General features: G+C 44.4%; 2 protein-coding genes across 2 annotated transcripts in view; one reads left to right on the forward strand and one right to left on the reverse strand.

The window, feature by feature from the left end:
* Positions 1-23,559, forward strand: part of LOC126162788 (uncharacterized) — a 640,449-nt gene that overhangs the window by 202,841 nt on the left and 414,049 nt on the right. The window lies entirely within an intron of this gene.
* The window catches only part of LOC126162787 (polypeptide N-acetylgalactosaminyltransferase 1-like), a 353,756-nt gene that overhangs the window by 200,138 nt on the left and 130,059 nt on the right, over positions 1-23,559 (reverse strand). The window contains exon 3 of the mRNA XM_049919504.1: positions 16,770-16,879. Coding sequence (XP_049775461.1) covers positions 16,770-16,879 — 110 coding nt within the window. The remainder of the gene's footprint in view (positions 1-16,769; positions 16,880-23,559) is intronic.

The following is a 23,559-nucleotide window of genomic DNA, read 5'->3' on the forward strand; positions in this document are numbered from 1 at the left end:
CCCGTTATGTTTCTTGGCTGGATCGAAGCGTTCCTCGCCTTCTAACAGCTTCGTAATTGGTGCGCCATTACAGACCACACCAGGCCTATCTTTAATTTTGCTCTCCAGATCGAAAATTTTGCCTTGAATTTTCGTACAATTTTGAACACATCCGGTTACTTTTTCACCTAATTCTTTTTCAGTGTCTACAACTACCTTTTTCAACTGAGATATTCCGTATTGACATTCGTTTACGATCTCAGTTTTAAGACCGAAAACTTTTTCGTCTACCTTAGTTACAACCAGAGGTTCTACTTTCTCTTGGATGTTGAGAATTTCAACATCGAATCTACTATTAATGTTACCAATTTCCTCCTGCATAGTATCCATATTTTTGTTAATAGTATCAATTTCAAATTTCAGAGTATTTACCACAGAACTTAAATTACCCATTTTTTGTTCTACTTGTTCTATTTGTTTACTAATTTTAATTCCCTGTCCTTCAACCTGTGCTTTAATCTGATCACTTTGGGTTTTGAACTGCTCGTCAACGTGTGTTTTAAGCTGATTAACCTGATTACCGACTTGTTTTTGAAGTTGTTCATTCTGTGTTTTGAGCTGCTCATCAACGTGTGTTTTGAGCTGATTAACCTGATTGCCGACTTGTTTTTGAAGTTGCTCATTCTGTCCTACAATTTGTTTGGTTAATTGTTCAAATAAGTCATTCATGCTTAAAATTTTTACACTGTTTTGTTCTACGGAATCCGTGTGTTCCGGTCCTACTTCATAAGTTTCTTTCGGTTCTTTCTTTATTTGTGGTGAATCAAATATGTCAGTGGATTCGTTCACGTACCCACTATCATCTACAAAATCACCCTCTACTTCCTGTTTTGTCACTTGCTGTGTTCGAGGCGATCGCGACATTTCAATCTGTTCGTTGACGTGTTCATGGTATCGTATGTACGCCAATTGTCTTTCGCTAACTCCATCTGTTATCTGGCCGAGTAGACTCCTGCTACTGCTAGCCGCATTCTCCATTTCGCTCGGCACATCTACCCTGTCCCCATTCCTGTCCATATTGAATGCCAATCACACCACACTATTTTACTTGACTCACACTGCAGTTTAATTTACTGAACTTTATTGCTATTCGTGCCACTGAACATCCACTGTTCGGTCTTTAGTTTATAACCGACAACAACTGGATGTCCTGTCACCGGGAAACCACGTGTAACACTACCGCCCTGTCGGACGTGCGTTAGCTCAATAAAGCCTGTACTGTAATAAGTTCACGGGCTTCACCTTGTAAACAAGGATTTAGTACATAAGTTGACCGCGTGTACCTAATGGAAGCAATTCGGACTTATATTCAGTCAGTAACTACAGTGATGCGTCAAGCAAATGTAAAGTATAATTACGCGTTCGCATGGACAAGAAGTACACACAGTAGATACTACCAATGATTAATAATACGGTCGCCAGCCTAATTAGGCATTGAGTGAGTTTTTCCCTGTACAAGTATGTGCATGTACAAGCATAACAACACGTAGTAATGTTGCGTTTTATAGCAAAATTTAGAACCAGAAAGAATCTACTGAACTAAGGTTTTCTTCTTTTGTATTAATTCGTACGAGCTAAAATTACACAACACCACACAGCAATGATTACTACAAGCTGCACTTCGTATATTGATCAGACTGAAATCGGGCATAGATTACCCTAGAATCAGCAATTTTGAACACACACATACAATGTCACTATTAAAATTGGAAAAAACACTAATACACTTAGGTTTAACATAGAAATTAATTTTACTATTCAATTCTGATCAGTACACTTCAAAATGTGCAAGAATAGGCAAGAGAAGGGGGGGGGGCCCTGAAACTGTTACGGTCGTTATGCTGAAACTAGTAAGTCCTGAAGGTACATTAACACTCAAAATTATCAACCTATGGATTACTATTCTTTTGTCACGCTTCTGGAGTAATTGACTAACATTCTTTCAGTCTCAAATGAATTAAATAACATTGCTAGTTCAATTCAAAATTTATCTTTCAATTTAATCACACTGATGTTCTTTACTAACATTTACATTTGCACTCCTAACCTTGAACGTCTTTATAGCATAAATTGGTCTGCAGATAATTTAGTACTAACCGTAAACTTTCAATTCAGGATACTCGGGTTACACAATATGTGGTAAGGACCCTGTCTAGGTCAATGATAAGGATAAGTAACGGCTAAGGCAATTCTGATAAAGGTCACGTTATTATTGAACAGTTAAAACAGTTTCGACACTGGTCCACACAGATACACTTCTAAAGATGAAGTAAATGTTTGACCTGTGCACGTCGGTGCGGCGGATGGCGGGCAGCGAGATAGCGGGCAGCACAGCACACATACAAGCACGGCTAAGGCTCTCACAGTATCGGCACTTTCATTCTTCTTGGCGTCGTAATCTTTCCAGTTTTGTGCCTGAGAATATAGCCATGCCAAGTAGTCGTCGGTATCGGACCATCCGAGGCTCAATGGAATCCACTTTTCCTAGATAGCCTCCTCGGTACAGTACATGTTCCTCTGACCGATGCCCAACTCCGACTGTGTTACTAAGCCCGTTGTGCCGAACCGCGCTAGTGTGCGTTTTCCCGCGCTCGCCTGCATCCACCTTTTCCCGCGTCCCTACAGGTAGGGTATTCACCACAGGTTTTCTACTACACATATTCTAATGCATTACCTACGTATGGACCAAGTGTTTAAATTACAATTTACACATTATACAATAGTTTTAACATTAAATACACTTTCCTTTGGTTATCAAAGTGCTTAAAATCTAACGTAAGTAATGACATTCATTTCAAAAGTTGTGTACAGTTTCTTTAACATGACACGAAAAGAAAAAATCTAAAAAAATATTTACATTATTTCACATAAATTCAGAAAGAAATATTTATCTAAATACATAAAGAAAAAAATTATTATAGGTACATTATTGTTACAAGCCCCCCTTGAATTTCTTCGATGTCTTCCTTCAGTCCGACCTGTTACCGATCCCAAACACTCGAGCGGTACTCTACAACAGGTCGCACCAGTGTCCTGTATGCAGTTTCCTTTACAGGTAAAGGTTTCTTTCCTAAAATTCTCCCAACAAAACCGAAATCGACCATTCGCCTTCCGTACCACAGATCTCTCATGACTGTTCCATTTCATATCGCTTTGCAACGCTACGCTCAGATATTTAAACGACTTTACTGTGTCAAGCAGGACACTAGTAATACCGTAACCAAACATTACAGGTTTGGTTTTCCTGCTCATCCGCATTAACTTACATTCTTCCTCATTTAGAGCTAGCTGTCATTCATCATACCAGCTAGAAATTTTGTTTAGGTCGTCTTATATCTTCCTACAATCATCAACTTCGACACCTTACCGTACACCACAGCATCATCAGCAAACAACCGCAGATTGCTGACCACCCTGTCCGCCAAATCATTTATGTATACAGTGAAGAACAGCGGTCCTGTCACACTTCCTTGGACACTCCTAACGATACCCTTGTCTCTGATGAACACTCGTCGTCGACGACAATGTACTGCGTTCTATTACTCAACAAGTCTTAGAGGCACTCACATATCTGTAATGGGGCTCGGTGTCAAACGCTTTCCGGGTATCTAGAAATATGGACTCCGCCTGTTCCCCTTCATCCTTCGTTCGCTGTATAGCTTGTGAGAAATAGGCACGCAGAGTTTCGCTCGAGCTAATTCGCGGGGATAATCTTCTTAGTCTTAGGAAAGTTTATTATATTCGAACTGAAAATAAGTTCATGGATTCTGCAGGAATTATTAGTGATATTGGTCTGTAATTTTGCGAGTCCGTTAGTTTATCCTTTTCGTATAAGGGAGTCACCTGCGCTTTTTTCCAGTCGCTTGGGACTTTGTGCTGGGCGAGAGAAAAAAAATGGTTCAAATGGCTCTGAGCACTATGGGACTTAACATCTATGGTCATCAGTCCCCTGGAACTTAGAACTACTTAAACCTAACTACCCTAAGGACATGACACACATCCATGCCCGAGGCAGGATTCGAACCTGCGACCGCAGCAGTCGCGCGGCTCCGGACTGAGCGCATAGAACCGCTAGACCACCGCGGCCGGCTGGGCGAGAGATTCACGATAAATGCAAGCTAGGTAAGGGGCCAGTGCCGCCGAGTCCTCTTTGTAAAGCTGAACTGGGAAGTGTATTACAAGCTCATGGTATTCAGGACGAAAGAGCCTTGGCTATACATGAACAGAGACAATGTTCAGATCACAATTCGTGTTAAGTCCGACGCCTTAGCCACTGCGACATCTCGCCTGATGGCAGGTCAAAATACAGCCAGAGGTGTTGCAGTGAAACACGAAAGCAAAAGACAACGCCAATGTGATTCAGCGGTGTCAGGACAAGCTTTGAAAATGAGTTGCTTTTACTGTGACAGCATCCATTGGATTTTTTTCTTTATATTTTTCTTTCTTTTTCTTTAATAAATATCGTCTGTGTAACTCGAAACATGTGAATCTGCATGTTTAAGTGTTGTAGACACATATTTTCTGTTGTATAGATGCTACGACCAGAAAGATTAATACAAGTGTAAAATCAGAGGAACAGACAATTGAACGAAGGTAGAGAAGCGAGTTAAGAAAGGAGGGTTGAAGTTAGATTTTCTGAGCATCGAATTATGAAAATGAGGATTTGCCAGTGAAAAGGTGTCTAAAGGAGGAGAAAGGAACGCGTGGTTCTGATTGATGCTGCTGAGTTCTGTAAATGATTTATGAGCACAGAGGAGCTGGTGACAGAAGAATGTGGCTTTTTGCTGGATTACGGTGAGGAATGATAGTTGATTAATTACTTTGGGATTGCATTGAGTCTAATCCTTTTACGTATTTTCTGTTCAATAAAGGGCATCGATGATTGTGAGTAAATTGAAAATATTAGACCCGGATGGATATTCCGTCATTTACTTCTCCGACTTTCCTTGTACTTTTCAGAAAATATATTTGGTTCATGACAGCGTAAGAGCGACGGTAATTATTTTAGTGGATATTTACAGAAAATCAAGAAAGGCCCCATGCCCAGCGGGGCAGAAATTGCAGCGTCACTAACGGTCTTCATACCTCACGAGGTAGGTGTGACTTCTTGCATTTATCTTTGGTCATTGAAAATAACTGACAGAAAAACTGGTCATAGTAAACAGTCGAAGACAAAATTAATATATCTATTTGATCTTCTGGGGGAACAGAAATTTTAAAAAAAGTAAAAAAGTAACAGATTTAATAATCTTCGCGATATGTTGTGGCTACCAGTACGTCAAATGTTCCTAATTCCTTGGAACCAGTAAGAATTCGCGTGGCTCAATGGCCGAGTGAAAGTCCTTCAGTTGGAAGTCACATCAGGAACTTCCATGTCCCTAATCTGCCCCAGTTATCCACTCAGAGAAAGGGAAGCTACCTGTTTAATGTGGAATCCAAACCATATATCGTTCCTGGTGGATCTTCACATCGTTGGGAGGTGAAGGCTAGATTAAAAGCGGACTGAAAAATCTGTGGTCTGATCGGGATTGCATTCCGCGATCTCACGGTTTCTAGGAGCGTGCTTGGCAGCTAGACCACCAGGCCCGACTTAGAACCGATAACAAACTAGCTAACAGCACGCAGTATTACAATTATAGGTAACAGAAACTATCATATTCTGTAAAATGTCACAGGCGTCGATGTTCTGCATCTCAATGTTTATATGCGTGTTGTAAATTCACTATTTCTGCCGTAGAAGTGAAAGTATGTAGAGGGAAAACATTAGTAGGAACGTAAAATGAAGTAGAAAGGAATGTAGATACATTTATAGTAGCAGAGAGCCGACTTTTTTTTTAGCTACTATGGATTATTAACAACATGTAAGCTGTTGCTCCTCACAGAGTTTTGATCAGGGCTCAATGCCAGTACATATTTCGAGCAGTGATAAGGACCGGAAATTTGTAATCGATTTACTGATAATATCCATTTTCGAGAGTAATGCGACTGATGACTTCGCTGGCGAGATTTTAAAACCATTCACATGCAGCTGTTGAACCACCTTTTTAACTGTCCCCGATAGTACATCAACGGCGAGGGAGATTCGTAACAGCTGAATACTATGCAAGGGATATTTTGAACCGAGAGAAATCTTCATACGTAAAAGTAACTTCGGGCGGACGCCAAGGAAGTGATATGGGACTATCAATAATTCCAGTCAGTTATCACCAATCGCCGTCCGATTATCGATATCGCCCCATAATGAAAATCTTCAGATTTGGTAAAATAGAAGAAATCTTCTAATCTCATTAGCCAAAGTGGTGTCGTAGTAAGATATAAAGAAAGCTTGGCATCGCCGAAAAGTTATAATAATGCACTGCAAATCAGGCCATAATGTGTATCTCATTGTTGCTCACAGCCAACTCTCCCATCACCATCACCTGGGCTGCACTGTATTATTATACCTGTTCGACGATGCCAAGCTTTGTTTCTATCTTATGGCGATGCCAATTTTGCTTAATCGTATTAGAATCACAGTTGTTCTATTTTGATCAGATCTGAAGATATTCATTATAGAACGAAACCTATAGTCTGACGTCAGTTTGTGATCACTGACTGGAGTTAAAGAAAGAAATTCTATACTTCTTCGGTCAGCGTCTTTAATTGCGATTATGTCGCAACTTAAAAATATATAAATTACCTAGTGGATAAAGTCGGAAAATCCATGATATTCGTGGGTGATGATGTACACAGAGAAGTCTTAACGGTAGAGAATTGCAGTGAAATGCAGGAAGACCTGTAGGGGGTCGTTGCTTGGTGCAAGGGGTTGGCTGTTAATCCCAATAGCAACAAAATTTACGTATTGCGAACAAAATGATGGAAACACGTCTGTGTATTATTTTATGATTGTCGAACGATCACTGGAACCAGTCAGTCATATCCATTAAATATATGGGAGGATGTGTAGCTAGCGATTTAAAGCTGAACGACCACATACGAGGGTTGGAACTTTAATAGTGGCAACTATTTATTTAAAGCTCGTACAAAATATATACGTGTTTCAATGTTTTACTGAGCTTCAAAGTAGTCACCAGCGTTGTGTATAACCCGTTGAAAGCGATGTCGAAGCCTTAGGATACCCTTAGGAATGCCCGTTGTGTTGACATTTCGAGCGGCGCAGTCTATTGCCCGACGAATTTGTAGCAGTTCTGAAGCGAATGCCATGAAGTGTTCCCTTCAATTCAGAAATCGAGTTGAACTCACGAGGGCTTAAGTCAGGGGAGTGCAGTAGGTGGTATAGCACTTAGCAGCCCCATCAGTCATACAAATCAGTAACAGCTTGCACTGTACGTGTTTGAGCATTGTCCTGCGAAATGAGGGTCAGGTCCTGCAGAAAGTGTCATCACTTCTGTCTCTAAGCTGGTCGTAGGTCGTGTTCCAAAATTTAACAGCATAGAGACAGAAGTGATGACACTTTCTGCAGGACCTGACCATGATTTTGCAGGACAATACTCAAACACGTACAGTGCAAGCTGTTATTGATTTGTTTGACTAATGGGGTTCCCCTGACCTAAGCCCTCGTGAGTTCAACTCGATTTCTAAACTGAAGGAAACACTTTATGGCATTTGCTTCAGAACTGCTACAAATTCGTCGGGCAATAGATCGCGCCGTTCGAACTGTCAACACAACTGGCACTGCTAAGAGTATTCTACGGCTTACACATCTCTGGCAATGGGTTATACACAACGCTGGTGACTACTTTGAAGGTCAGTAAAACTTTGAAAAACGTATCTATTTTGTACGAGCTGTAAATAAATAGTTGCTACTCTTAAAGTTCTAAACCTTGTAAAACTAATCGTAAGAAAGATGCGAGACAGTTTCGTTGGAACAATCATTCACGAAGTAGGTAGTTTACAAAATCCTCGTACGACCAGTATTTTAGCATTGCTCCTCGGTCTGAGATCCTTCCGAGACATGACTGATAGAAAAAAATGGGACAGATCTAAAGAAGAGCAGCGCGTTTCGCCATAGATTCGTTTAGTAAGCGCGAAAGTGCTAAGGAGATACTCAACTCCTATGACAGACGCTTCAAGAGGGGTGTTTTGCATCACGTAAAAATTCGGGGAGCACGTTCCTAAAAGAGCCAACCAATAAATCACTTCTTCCTATGTTTTATCTCGGTGAGAGGGCATGAAAGTAGAATTAGAGAGATTCGAACTCGAAGGTCGTTCTTCCAAGGTATTAGTTATGACTGGAATAAGAAATGGTGAAAGTGAGAGTGTTACACAAAGTACCTTCCGCCACGCACCACAGGCTGGCTTGCGGAGCACTGATGTTGATCTGTGTGTGTTGACGTACACTCAGGACTACAGACGCCTGCTGGACATCCCAGCCGTGGAAAATTTGGGAAGAGATCGCTCTGCAGTGACAGCAGTGCATCTTCCTAGTTTCAGGCCGACACGTGCTGCGCTATCAAGAAAAGCACGCGGCAGCCAACTTCCCGCCTCAGCAGTGAAACGTACGAGACGTCTCAGTTTATCTGGGGCAGCGACCCTGCACATGGCGGGTCAAGGTAAGCGCTCCCACGTCACTCCACTGCTTCCTTAAAGGAAGACGAACCAGATTCGGCAGGAAATAATGCGCTGTGTACATCTATACTCCGTAAAGCAACTTACACTGCGTGGTAGAGGATACCCCTAATTAGCCCCCTTCCCCTTAAACTGTCTGATCAGAAGTTACCGGACAACCCTTTGTAAAACGGAACTGACCATTAGACATCACGAGAGGCGGACCAGACAGTATAAACGGAGGCACGGAGGCAGTAGAGAAGCAGTAACAACAGAGCCGGTCAGCATAGCCCAGTGAGTTCGGACGTGGACTAGTAACTAGATATAGCCTCAGTAACAAACCCGTCGCGGTCATTTCACCCCTTCTAAAAGTGCCCAAGTCAACTCTTGATGATGTGACTGAAGTGGAAACACGAGGAAACGTTCATAACTAAACCAAATTAAGGCAGATCTCATGTAGAGAAGGACAGGCAATGTTGAGCGTTGCGGAGGATGGCTGTAAAGAATGGTATGAAATTTCTGGAAGAAATTACTCCTGAGCTCCTAATTGCTACCAGCAGCCTAACTAGCACAATGACTGTGCGACAGGGGGCTAAAGAGAATGGGTTATAATATTGTAAGCCACGCATTTCTGCTTAGGCGTCGCTTGAAGTGGTTTGCAGAGGGACGCCAATGCACAGTGGATGACTAGAAACGCGTAATTTAATGAATCACTCTATACCCTGTGGCAATACAAACGAAGCGTTTGGGTTTGACGAATGCCTGGGGATGGTAACTTCCCATCACCTGTAGTACCAACACGAAGTGCGAAGGAGGTAGTTTTATAGTGTGGGGTGTTTTTAGTTGTTAGGACGTGGTCCTCTTATTGCGCTTAAGAAAACGCTAATGCGGTAGGATAAGAAAACATTTTACAGCATTGTGTTTTCTTGTGTACAAAAAGCAACAGCTCGGAGATGATGATTGATTGTATCAGCACGACAATGCGCCCTGTCATAAAGCAGCATCTCTGGGGCAATGGTCTGTGGACTATAACGTTCATGAAATGGGCTGGCCTGCCTAGAGTCCGACGTGAATATAATGGAATATCTGCGGGATGAGTCAGAATATCGGTTTCGCACCACACACAAGAGTCCTCCTTTGGTTCTGGCTCTTGAGGAATAATGGGCTGTCATTCTTTCCAGATTTTCAAGCATGTCATTGAAAATGACCCCAGCAGAGTGTAAGCCGTCATAAATGTAGAGGAAATAGCGGATAGATGGAAAGAGTACATTGAAGGCCTCTGATGTGGAAGATTTGTCTGATGTGATACAAGAAGAAACAGGAGTCGATTTAGAAGAGATACAGGATCCAGTATTAGAATCAGAATTTAAAACAACGTAGGATGACTGAAAGATCAAATAAGGCGGAAGGGATACATAACATTCCATTTGGGAGAAGTGGCGACAAAACGACCATTCACGTTGGTGTGTAGAATGTATGACTCTGGCGACATATCATCTGACTTTCGGAAAAATATCATCCACACAGTTCCGCAGACTGCAAGAGCTGGCAAGTGCGAGAATTATCGCACAGTCAACTTAACAGCTCATGCATCCAACTTGCTGAGAAGAATAGTATACAGAAGAATGGAAAATAAAACTGAGGATGTGTTAGATTACAATGAGTTTGGCTTTAGAACAGGTGAAGGCACCAGACAGGTAATTCTGACGCTGCGGTACGGAGAGAGGGGAAATATACAATATGTACAAGAGACAAAAGGGAATACGAAGAGTGGACGACGAATACCGAAGTGTTCCGATTAAAAAGGGTGTAAGACAGGAACGTAGTCTTTCGCCCCTACTGCTCAGGCTGCACATCGAAGAAGCAATGATGAAAATAAAAGAAAGGTTCAGGAGTCGAACCAAAACTCCAGGGGAAAGGATATCATTGATAAGATTCGGTGATGACATTGCTATCCTAGGTGAAAGTGAAAAATAATTACATGATCTGCTGAATGGAATGGGCAGTCTAACAGAATATGGATTGAGAGTAAATTGAAAAAAAGACGAAAGTAATGAGAAGCAGCAGAAATGAGAACAGCGAGAAACTTAGCATCAGGATTGACGCTCACCTAGGCAGCAAAATAACCAAAGACGGACGGAGCAAAGAGGACGTCAAAAGCAGACTAGCACTGGCAAGGAGGGTATTTCTTACCAACAGAAGTCTACTAGTATCGAACACAGGCCTTCATTTGAGGAAGAAATCTCTGAGAATGTACTTTGGAGCACAGCACTGTATGGTAGTGAAACGTGGACTGTGGGAAAACCGGAACAGAAGACAATCGAAGCATTTGAGATATAGTGCTACAGAGGAATGTTGAAAATTAAATGTTTTTTATTCCAGTCTTTGATCACAATCTCAATTCTTTAGACGATGACCGGTTTCAGTCCGTAATGACCATCCTCATATCTTTTTTACACCGAGTCCCAAAGTGCTAAGGCCGTATTGGCATCGCCAAAATATATAAATATTAGGTGGACTGACACGGTAAGGAATGAGGAGGTTGTGGCAGAATCGGAGAGGAAAGGAATATGTCGAAAACACAAGAATGGGCAGGACGATAGGACACCTGTTAAGACACCCGGGAATGACTTCCATGGTATTAGAGGGGCCAGTAGAGGCAAAAACTGTAGAGGAAGACAGAATTTGGAATAGATGCAGCAAATAATTGAGGACGTAGGTTGCAAGCGCTACTCTGAGATGAAGAGAATGGCACAGGAGAGGCCGCATCAAACCAGTCGGAAGACTGGTAACTCAAAAAAGCGCAGCGTGGACACAACCCATATTAACATCCACTAATAGGTGTTGGGGTACTTTTACGCAGATAGTGTATGCCTCTTGACTCTTGTGGCTGCGTTCTCTCTCGGAATTTGTATTAATTGTACCGGATGATTTCGGCCTTAAGCCGTTATGAACGGAAGTTCAATTATATCCAACACTGTTGTACTTGAGAATTGCTTAAAGCTAAAGGCATGATTAGTAATATAAAATGAAGTTTGTACAGTCAAATGACGAAAACACCATTCAAAAGCAAAATGAAATCCTTAAAAGTGGAATAAAATTCTGTATGTTCTCCTTTTTTTTAATTATTTAAGAAGTGACGTCTCACCACTTGATTTTACTTTCTACCTTTGCTGCTGATTGGAAACAATAGCTGTTCCGTTGTAAAATTTGCGGAGTCCTTAACACGCAGACTTACACTGATAAGCAGGAACACAATGACCACTCCCAAACGCGACGTTGGATGCCGTCTGGTTGCGTTGCGGGCAATTGATGTCGTAACGAAAGTACAGGGCTATTACAAATGATTGAAGCGATTTCATAAATTCACTATAGCTCCATTCATTGACATATGGTCACGACACACTACAGATACGTAGAAAAACTCATAAAGTTGTGTTCGGCTGAAGCCGCACTTCAGGTTTCTGCCGTCAGAGCGCTCGAGAGCGCAGTGTGACAAAATGGCGACAGGAGCCGAGAAAGCGTATGTCTTGCTTGAAATGCACTCACATCAGTCAGTCATAACAGTGCAAGGACACTTCAGGACGAAGTTCAACAAAGATCCACCAACTGATAACTCCATTCGGCGATGGTATGCGCAGTTTAAAGCTTCTGGATGTCTCTGTAAGGGGAAATCAACGGGTCGGCCTGCAGTGAGCGAAGAAACGGTTGAACGCGTGCAGGCAAGTTTCACGCGTAGCCCGCGGAAAATTGGCTCATGCCACAACTGGGGACCGACAGCGCCGACTTCATCTTTCAACAGGATGGTGCCCCACCGCACTTCCATCATGATGTTCGGCACTTCTTAAACAGGAGATTGGAAAACCGATGGATCGGTCGTGGTGGAGATCATGATCAGCAATTCATGTCATGGCCTCCACGCTCTCCCGACTTAACCCCATGCGATTTCTTTCTGTGGGTTTATGTGAAAGATTCAGTGTTTAAACCTCCTGTACCAAGAAATGTGCCAGAACTGCGAGCTCGCATCAACGATGCTTTCGAACTCATTGATGGGGACATGCTGCGCCGAGTGTGGGAGGAACTTGATTATCGGCTTGATGTCAGCCGAATCACTAAAGGGGCACATATCGAACATTTGTGAATGCCTAAAAAAACTTTTTGAGTTTTTGTATGTGTGCGCAAAGCATTGTGAAAATATCTCAAACAATGAAGTTATTGTAGAGCTGTGAAATCGCTTCAATCATTTGTAATAACCCTGTATATAAGCGGATCAGACACGGACAGGGGATCACCCTAGCGAAGGTGTGGGCTGCAAAAGCGGAAATTGTTGAGATAAGCGACTTTGACATATTATTACGAGGGTTGTTTTTTAAGTGAGGGCCGTTTTTATTTTAAAAAAAGATACAAATACTTTTGTAAAAAAACTTATTTTCTGATTCTACACACTTTTACCTATTTTTCTACATAGTTGCCTCGTTTATTTAAGCACTTGTCATACCGTACAACTAAGTTTTTAATTCCCTCTTCAAAGAATTCGGCCGCCTGCTGCGACAGCCAAGAGTTCACGGCCGCTTTCACTTCATCGTCGTCATTGAAGCGCTGCCCGCCAATATGGTGTTACAAGTACCGGAAAAGGTGAAAATCGTTAGGAGCAAGGTCGGGGCTGTATGGTGCATGGTCCAAAACTTCCCAGCCAAAATAATCAATCAAATCCCGAGTCTTTTGAGAGGTGTGAGGCCTAGCGTTATCGTGCAGGAGCAAAACTCCTTTTGTCAGCATGCCGCGCCTTGTTTTGAATTGCTCTGCGGAGCTTCTTTAGAGTTGCACAGTAGGCATCTGAGTTGATTGTCGTTCCTCGTGGCATAAAGACCACTAGGAAAACACCGTGCCGGTCCCAGAACACAGTTGCCATAATCTTGCGCTTTGACAGCTTCTGTTTGGCTTTGACCTTGACGGGTAAGGTTGTGTGTCCCCATTCCATCGATTGTCGCTTGCTTTCGGGAGTGATATGGGATACCCATGTTTCGTCTCCAGTGACAATTTGACTCAACATGTCATCCCCTTCTTCCTCGTAACGAATCAAAAAGTCCAATGAAGTGGCAAATGTCTTCCCTTTGTGGTCCTCTGTGAGGAGTCTGGGTACCCACCGAGAACACAGTTCCTTAAAGTTTAGGTTTTCAGACACAATTTTGTACAAAACCGGTCTTGAAACTTGTGGAAATTCCAAAGAAAGAGTGGAAATTGTGAATCTTCTGTCCTCAGCAATCTTTGTTTCCACTGCAGCATGCAAATCATCAGTGATCACAGAGGCCCGGTCTGAGCGTTCTTCGTCATGGACAAACGTCCATGACGGCCATTTTTAAACTCTCTAACCCACTGACGCACTTTACCTTCACTCATTGCATTCAAGCCATAAACTTCTGTTAACTGACGACGAATTTCTGCAGCTGATAGGCTTCTCGCGGTCAAAAAACGTATCACTGACCGTATCTCACAGGCGGCGGGCGATTCAGTAAGCTTAAACATTATAAAGTAGCACAGCGATGCGTACACGTCAGCTACAGAGCTGCAGCTTGCATCAGTGTGAACGGGGAGGATGCCGGCAAGTGGCGCGGTGGCTTGTTGCGGCGTCCGCGCGAACTACGGGACTATACGCGCGAACGGCCCTTACTTAAAAAACAACCCTCGTATTACGCAGAGCCTGTGTATCCCGAAAACGGCGAAGCTGGTCGAATCTTCACGTGCTATAGTCGTGAGCATCTACGGAAAGAGAACGTCAGCGAAACTACCACTAGGTGCTAAATGGTTGGACGTCCACGGCTCGTCACACAACATGGGGTTCGGAGGCTTGTCTGCTCTGTAACGCTGAATAGATGGTGATCTGTGGCATCGCTCCCGAAAGAGCGCAATGCAGGCCCATGCACAGTTGTTTCGGAGCACACCGTTCATCGTACATTGTTGAACATGGAGCTCCGTAGTAGACCACCTCTACATCTTCACATGTTGACCCACCGACGTCGTCAATTACGGGCGCAGTGGGAACGGGACCATCGGCATTCGACCGGAAACGTGTCGGCTCTTCAGGTGAATCATATTTTTGCTACACTAGGTCTACGTTCGACTCCAGGAACCCCGTTATCGTAGTGACTGGCGGCTCGAAACGCGCAGCGCGCCACGGCCGCAGGCTGGTGGAAGCATTATTATGATATGGGAGGCATTCTCCTACTCTTGCGTGGGACCTGCGATAGTAATCTAGGACTCGAACCACCTGCATCCCTTCATGATTGATGTCTTTCCCGACGGCGACGTAAACTTTCAGCAGTATAACTGTCCGTGTCTAAGCCAGAACTGTGTTGCAGTGGTTTGAGGAGCATTATACACTCCTGGAAATGGAAAAAAGAACACATTGACACCGGTGTGTCAGACCCACCATACTTGCTCCGGACACTCCGAGAGGGCTGTACAGGCAATGATCACACGCACGGCACACGCTTCTGCCTTGGTGCCAATGATGGTCGTATGCGTGTTTGGCGCCGTGCAGGTGAGCGCCACAATCAGGACTGCATACGACCGAGGCACACAGGGCCAACACCCGGCATCATGGTGTGGGGAGCGATCTCCTACACTGGCCGTACACCACTGGTGATCGTCGAGGGGACACTGAATAGTGCACGGTACATCCAAACCGTCATCGAACCCATCGTTCTACCATTCCTAGACCGGCAAGGGAACTTGCTGTTCCAACAGGACAATGCACGTCCGCATGTATCCCGTGCCACCCAACGTGCTCTAGAAGGTGTAAGTCAACTACCCTGGCCAGCAAGATCTCCGGATCTGTCCCCCATTGAGCATGTTTGGGACTGGATGAAGCGTCGTCTCACGCGGTCTGCACGTCCAGCACGAACGCTGGTCCAACTGAGGCGCCAGGTGGAAATGGCATGGCAAGCCGTTCCACAGGACTACATCCAGCATCTCTACGATCGTCTCCATGGGAGAATAGCAGCCTGCATTGCTGCGAAAGGTGGATATACACTGTACTAGTGCCGACATTGTGCATGCTCTGTTGCCTGTGTCTATGTGCCTGTGGTTCTGTCAGTGTGATCATGTGATGTATCTGACCCCAGGAATGTGTCAATAAAGTTTCCCCTTCCTGGGACAATGAATTCACGGTGTTCTTATTTCAATTTCCAGGAGTGTAGTTAACTCACGTTGATATCTGTGCTACAAAACTGGCCTGATGTAAATCCTATGGAACACATCTGCGTCACTATCGGGCGTTATCACCTCGTACGCAAATCAGCGGCCCACTATTTTCGTTGATTGGATCCTTTATGGTATGATTATATGATACCGGAAGAAACACTGGTAGCAGTGACCTCTGTAAAATATCTGGGAGTATGCGTACGGAACGATTTGAAGTGGAATGATCATATAAAATTAATTGTTGGTAAGGCGGGTGGCAGATTGAGATTCATTGGGAGAGTCCGTAGAAAATTAGTCCAACAAAGGAGGTGGTTTACAAAATACTCTTTCAACCTATACTTGAGTATTGCTCATCAGTGTGGGATCCGTACCAGGTCGGGTTGACAGAGAAGATAGAGAAGATCCAAAGAAGAGCAGCGCGTTTCGTCACAGGGTTATTTGGTAAGCGTGATAGCTTTACGGAGGTGTTTAGCAAACTCAAGTGGCAGACTCTGCAAGAGAGGCGCTCTGCATCGCGGTGTAGTTTGCTGTCCAGGTTTAGAGAGGGTGCGTTTCTGGATGAGGTATCGAATATATTGCTTCCCCCTGCTTATACCTCCCGAGGAGATGACGAATGTAAAATTAGAGAGATTCGATAGCGCACGGAGGCTTTCCAGCAGTCGTTCTTCCCGCGAACCATACGCGACTGGAACAGGAAAGGGAGATAATGACAGTGGCACGTAAAGTGCCCTGCGCCACACACCGTTGGGTGGCTTGCGGAGTATAAATGTAGATGTAGATGTAGACCTGTGCGTAGACATCTAATGGCATATACTTCCACAAATCTACCAACAAACTGTCGGATCCCTGATACGTAGAATCAGTGATGTATTTTGTTCCAGAGACGGACAAACAAGCTATTAAGCAGGTGGTCATAATCTTTTGGCTCATCATTGTATACTAACGCAAGCCGCTGAATAAAGTGGTGCTGGAGTACTGACCTCTGGTGAGGTTGACCTCTGACCCGGAGTCTCCCGAGTCCGGCACGTAGCGGCCCACAACCACGTGGACGCCTCGGGAGTCTACGAACTCGCTCTGGCGCTGGCCGGATCTGCAAAAAAAGCAAGAGACGCACTATAGCTGTCTGCTGTCTCCCAGCCCTCAGCTGTCGCCTAACTGTTGTTAAAATGAAGCTGCTATCGATTCGACAATTGATTGGGAAACAGGTGTGCTTTATACAGTCGCAGAAAAAAAGTCATGCGACAGTGATATTGACAAATATGGTGGTAGTATCGCGTACACGAAGTATAAAACGGCACTGCATTGGTGGAGCTGTCATTTAGAATCAGTTGATTCATGGGAATGTGTGTCCCATGTGATTATGGCCGCACGACGGGAATTAACGGACTCTGAACGCGAAATGTTAGAGCTATACGCATGGAACATTCAGTTTCGGAAATCGTTAGGGAATTCAATATTGAGAGATCCAGATTGTCAAGAATGTAGCGGGAATACTAAATTCCAGGCACTGCCTCTCACCATGGAATGAGCTATGGCAGCAGACGACCGAGGTGAGTGCCTTTGCTAACAGCAAAAAATCGCCTACGGCGCCTCTTCTTTGCTAGTGACCGTATCGTTTGGACCAGAGAGACTGGACAGTCATGACCTGTCAATGATCCCGATTTCAGTTGGTAAGAACTGATGGTAGGGTGCGAATGCGATCCAGACCCAGTGAAGCAATGGGCCCAAATTGTCAACAACGTACTGTGGAAGCTGTTGGTGGGTCGATAATGGTGTGGGCTGTGTTTATATGGAATGAACTGGGTCCTCTGGTCTACCTGAACCGATCATTGACTGGAAATGGTTACGTTCGGCTACTTAGAAACCATTTGCAGCCATTGGTGGACTTCGTGTTCCCAAACAATGATGGAATTTTTATGGAGGGACCTTGCGGCATGTCACCGTGCCACAACTGTAACCGACTCGTTTGAATAAGATTCTGGACAGTTTGAGCGAATGATTTGGCCACCCAGATTGCCGGACATCAACCCCTTCCAACAATTATGGGACAGTATCGAGGGATCAGTTCGTGCACAAAATCCTGCACCGGCAGCATTTTCTCTATTATGGATGGCTATAGGGGCAGCATGGCCCAACATTTCTGCAGAGGACTTCCAATGAATTGTTGATTCCATGCCACGTCGAGCTGCTAATCCAGGAAAAGGAAGTCCGACACGACATTAGGAGGGATCACATGGCTTATCTCTTCATTGTACCACAGTTCTGTTTAAAATAATTGGCTTTTGATAGCGAGGAGGCAGGATTGCTCCTGCCAGTGGGATCCTGGCATTTTAGGGTCCCTCTATTGACACTCCCATTGTTCGAAAGCATTATGCTTATCAGTTTTGAAGTAAGTAACTTTTCCAGACGCAAATATTGCGTCTCATTCAAGGAAGAAAAGAAATTCTGGCCCTAACTTAATTCGGGACAGATTTACGTCACGCCTAGGGACACTTCAGGTATCAATGCCAAACACGAATTTCAGAAAGGAAGGAGTTAAGAGCTTGACGTCCCGTCTACGACGAGGTCATTACAGGCAAATGAAGATACCGGATAAGGAAAGGATGGGGAACAACTGCGGTGCCCTTATGGGAGGCACAATCCTGACATTGTCTTAAGCTATGTAGAGAAATCACGGAAAGCCTGACTTTGGATAGTCGGACGGGGGTGTGGACCGTCATGCTCCTCAATACATGACCATTGTGATAAGCACTGCGCCGCCTCGCTTGGTGTGAATTTTAGACACTTCTCTTCGCGGTTTTTGTAGAAGATTGAGATTTAATGCAACTTTGTGTCGCTGCGGAGAGTGGAGCGCTATGTCGTCTGCCTGCAAACAATACTTGCAGGAAAGTGACAACTTGGAACCTTACATCTACATTTATAATCCGCAAGCCACCCAACGGTGGGTGGCGGAGGGCACTTAACGTGCCACTGTCATTACCTCCTTTTCCTGTTCCAGTCGCGTATGGTTCCCGGGAAGAACGACTGCCGGAAAACTCCGTGCGCGCTCGAATCTTTTTAATTTTACATTCGTGATCTCCTCGGGAGGTATAAGTAGGGGGAAGCAATATATTCGATACCTTATCCAGAAACGCGCCCTCTCGAAACCTGGACAGCAAGCTACACCGCGATGCAGAGCGCCTCTCTTGCAGAGTCTGCCAATTGAGTTACATCTCCGTAACGCTATCGCGCTTACCAAATAACCCTGTGATGAAACGCGCCGCTCTTTTTTGGATCTCCTGTATCTCCTCCGTCAACCCGACCTGGTACGGATCCCACACTGATGAACAATACTCAAGTATAGCTCGAACGAGTGTTTTGTAAGCCACCTCCTTTGTTGATGGACTACGTTTTCTAAGGACTCTCCCAATGAATCTCAACCTGGCACCCGCCTTACCAGCAGTTAATTTTATATGGTCATTCCACTTCAAATCGTTCCGCACGCATACACCCAGATAACTTACAGAAGTAATTGCTACCGCTATCATATAATCATACAATGAAGGATCCTTCTTTCTATGTATTCGCAATAGATTACATTTGTCTATGTTAAGGATCAGTTGCCACTCTCTGCACCAAGTGCCTATTCGCTGCAGATCTTCCTGAATTTCGCTGCAATTTTCTAATGCTGCAACTTCTGTGTATACTACAGCATCATCCGCGAAAAGCCGCATAGAACTTCTGACACTATCTACTAGGTCATTTATAAATATTGTGAAAAGCAATGGTCCCATAACACTCCCCTGTTGCACGCCAGAGGTTACTTTAACGTCTGTAGACGTCTCTCCATTGAGAACAACATGCTGTGTTCTGTTTGCTAAAAACTCTCCAATCCAGCCACACAGCTGGTCTGATATTCCGTAGGCTCTTACTCTGTTTATCAGGCGATAGTGCAGAACTGTATCGAAGGCCTTCCGGAAGTCAAGGACAATGGCATCTACCTGGGAGCCTGTATCTAATATTTTCTGGGTCTCATGAACAAATAAAGCGAGTTGGGTCTCACACGATCGCTGTTTCTGGAATCCATGTTGATTCCGACAGAGTAGATTCTGGGTTTCCAGAAATGACATGATACGCGAGCAAAAAAACGTGTTCTAAAATTGTACAACAGATCGATGTCAGGGATATAGGCCTATAGTTTTGAGCATCTGCTCGATGACCCTTCTTGAAAACTGGGACTACCTGTGCTCTTTTCCAATCATTTGGAACCTTCCGTTCCTTTAGACACTTGCGGTACACGGCTGTTAGAAGGGGGGCAAGTTCTTTCGCGTACCCTGTGTATAATCGTTGTGAGCGCACTGTAATCCCACCTTACGCAATATCTCTACTTTTCAGGAGCGCGCTGGCGCTTGTAGTTTGATTTGAGACATTTTTGCCAGAACTGGTCATTGTCACCAGCGCTGACACGAGGCAGTCCACGTATGTCCGGGCCTGCGTAAGCTGCTGGATTGTACCATACTGCAATGTAAATCGCGTTGTAAAGAAAGTTGTAATGTTTTTGCTAACGCTTTGTTGCTATGTGGTTGGAATGTTTTGAAGAATTTATAGAGAACTGCACTGGATTCGCTAACGGAACGAAACTGTTATTTGCTGGCGCTGTTCATGTGATAGCAAACACGATTTGTTACCCAGGTATTTGTGACAGCTTCGGCAAGAAACGTCAATAGTTACTGAAGTTAGCATGTATAAACTGAACTGTGCTTCTTACGTATAAGACCGTTTACTGAAACAGCACCAACGCTTATAAACTTTATTTCTGTACTACGTCGCAAAAATGGTCTAATATTAGTCGTACAATAATGAATAATCAAGAATTAGTTTTAGCCACACATGTACAATTAACAGTTATCAAATTAAAGTGCACCTGTTTTTTTCATCGAAAGATTTTCAGAAGAAACGCGAGTGCGTTTTCGACTTTGTGGTACTCATGACTTTCAAGTACGATCTATTGCATTGTGGACAGAGAAAATGGAGCCGTGCGCGCTTTCGGTATGTAATCGAAATAGCGATTCAGGCACCTCTGTAGCTACGCAACGGCTTGCTTAGGGTCCCGCAAGTGGACATACGTGCGGTCTGCCGCGGCAGTAACACTGCCCCGATCAACACTGCCTGTGATGATGATGATGATGATTGATTTGTGGGGCGCTCACCTGCGCGGTCATCAGCGCCCGTACAAAGTCGTAATTTTTACACAGTCCAAATTTTTTTTTTCCACAGATCACAATCTAGCCACTGTCACAAATGATAATTGTGGTGTCACCGCCAGGCACCACACTTGCTAGGTGGTAGCCTTTAAATCGGCCGCGGTCCGCTAGTATACGACGGACCCGCGTGTCGCCACTGTCAGTGATTGCAGACCGAGCGCCGCCACCCGGCAGGTCTAGAGAGACGTCCTAGCACTCGCCCCAGTTGTACAGCCGACTTAGCGAGCAATGGTTCACTGACAAATTACGCTCTCATTTGCCGAGACGATAGTTAGCATAGCTTTCAGCTACGTCATTTGCTACGACCTAGCAAGGCGCCATTCACATTTGTTATTTATGTTGTGATGCCTGTACCGTCAGACCGATGTTCTCCGATTATGGATTAAAGTTAAGTATTACATCAACTACGTACTTTATTTGCTACTATAATTCCCTTAACAGTTCCAGTCGTGCGGTAGCGTTCTCGCTTCCCACTCCCGGGTTCTCGGATTCGATTCCCGGCGGGGTCAGGGATTTTCTCTGCCTCGTGATGGCTGGGTGTTGTGTGCTGTCCTTAGGTTAGTTAGGTTTAAGTAGTTCTAAGTTCTAGGGGACTGATGACCATAGATGTTAAGTCCCATAGTGCTCAGAGCCATTTGAACCATTTAACAGTTCCAGACCTCACGCCAGTCTGCGTGAGCTTAGACGCGTGCCTTTCGGCTACCGGCCATAGTGGATTGGCTGTCTGGCCAGTCCACTACAATAATGACGATGAAATGATGAGGACAACACAAACACCCAGTCCACGGGCAGGGAAAATCCTTAACCAGGTCGGAAATCCGATAATCTACACTGGGATGATACGAGGGTCACTCCAAAAGAAATGCACACTATTTATTTTTTAAATCCATCTTTTATTCTACATGTTTGAAAGTTTTACAGTGTGTAGATACATCCTTTAGGAACAATATTTTCATTTCTCCACATAATTTCCATCCCTCTCAACTGCCTTACGCCATCGTGGAACCAGCGCCTGTATACCCGCACGGTAACATTCTGGACCAACCTTTGGAGCCACTGTTTGGCAGCGTGCACAAGGGAGTCATCATCTTCAAAGCATGTTCCACGAAGAAAGTCTTTCAGTTTCCCAAAGAGATGATAGTCACATGGAGCCAGGTCAGGACTGTAAGGCGGGTGTTTCAGTGTTGTCCATCCGAGTTTTGTGATCGCTTAATTGGTTTTTTGACTGTCATGTGGCCGTGCATTCTCGTGCAACAGCAAAACATCCTGCTTTTGCCGATGTGGTCGAACACGACTCAGTCGAGCTTGAAGTTTCTTCAGTGTCATCACATATGCATCAGAATTTATGGTGGTTCCACTTGGCATTATGTCCACAAGCAAAAGTCCTTCGGAATCGAAAAACACCGTAGCCATAACTTGAATTTGCATGATGCCAATCCATTGATTGCCTCTTCGTCTCTGGTGAAAAATGATGGAGCCATGTTTCATCACCTGTCACAATTCTTCCAAGAATTTCATCTCCACCATTCTCGTACTGTTCCAAAAGTTCGCTGCATACCGTTTTCCTTGTTTCTTTGTGAGCCACTATCAAAATCCTGGGAATCTACGCAGCACAAACCATTTTAACGCGAACACTTTCAGTATTCTGTGAACACTTCCTCCCCCTATCCCAAAGTAGCGTGACAATTCGTTCACTGTGATGCGTCCGTCAGCAGTCACCAATTCTCTGCGCATTGTCTGGAGTGTGTGCAGTACGAGGTCTGCGCTGCGAGGACAATCCTCAATATTGCGGTGCCCGCTTTCATCGCCTAACCTGTTTTCCCACCGACTACCTGTACTGCGATCGACAGCAGCATCTCCATACACCTTTTTCAACCTCTTGTGGATGTTTCCCACTGTCTCGTTTTCACAGCACAGGAATTCTATGACAGAACGTTGCTTCTGAGGAACGTCACGTGTAGCAGCCATCTTGAAGACATGCTGTGACGGCGCCACTCACGGTAACAGGTTGAACTAAGTTTGAAAACAAGCGGGAAGGATGTATCTACACACTGTAAAACTTTCACACATGCATAATGAAAAGTGTATTTTTACAAAAATAGTGTGCATTTCTTTTGGAGTGACCCTGGTAGAAGTCAAGCGATAGTGATCATAAAGTACAAAAGGGCAGTGGATTGGTGGAGCTATTGTTTGTACTCAGCTGACTCGTGTGAAAATGCTTCCGACTGATTATGGCCGCACGACGGAAATTATCAGACTTTGAACGTGAAATGGACCCTAACGCATGGGCATTTCATTTCGGAAATCGTTTGGGAATTCAGTATTCCGAGATCCATAGTGTCAAGAGCGTGCCGAGAATACAAAAATTTCAGGCATTACTTCTCACCACGAACCACGCGCGGGCAGGCGGTCTTCACCTAGAGATCCAGAGCAGAAATTGCGTAGATTGTCAGTGCTAAAAGACAAGCAGCACTGCATGAAATAACCGCAGATATCGGTCTGGGACGTACGACGAACGTGTTCCATA

The sequence above is a fragment of the Schistocerca cancellata genome, chromosome 2 (assembly GCF_023864275.1).
Source record: "Schistocerca cancellata isolate TAMUIC-IGC-003103 chromosome 2, iqSchCanc2.1, whole genome shotgun sequence".
NCBI lineage: Eukaryota > Metazoa > Arthropoda > Insecta > Orthoptera > Acrididae > Schistocerca > Schistocerca cancellata.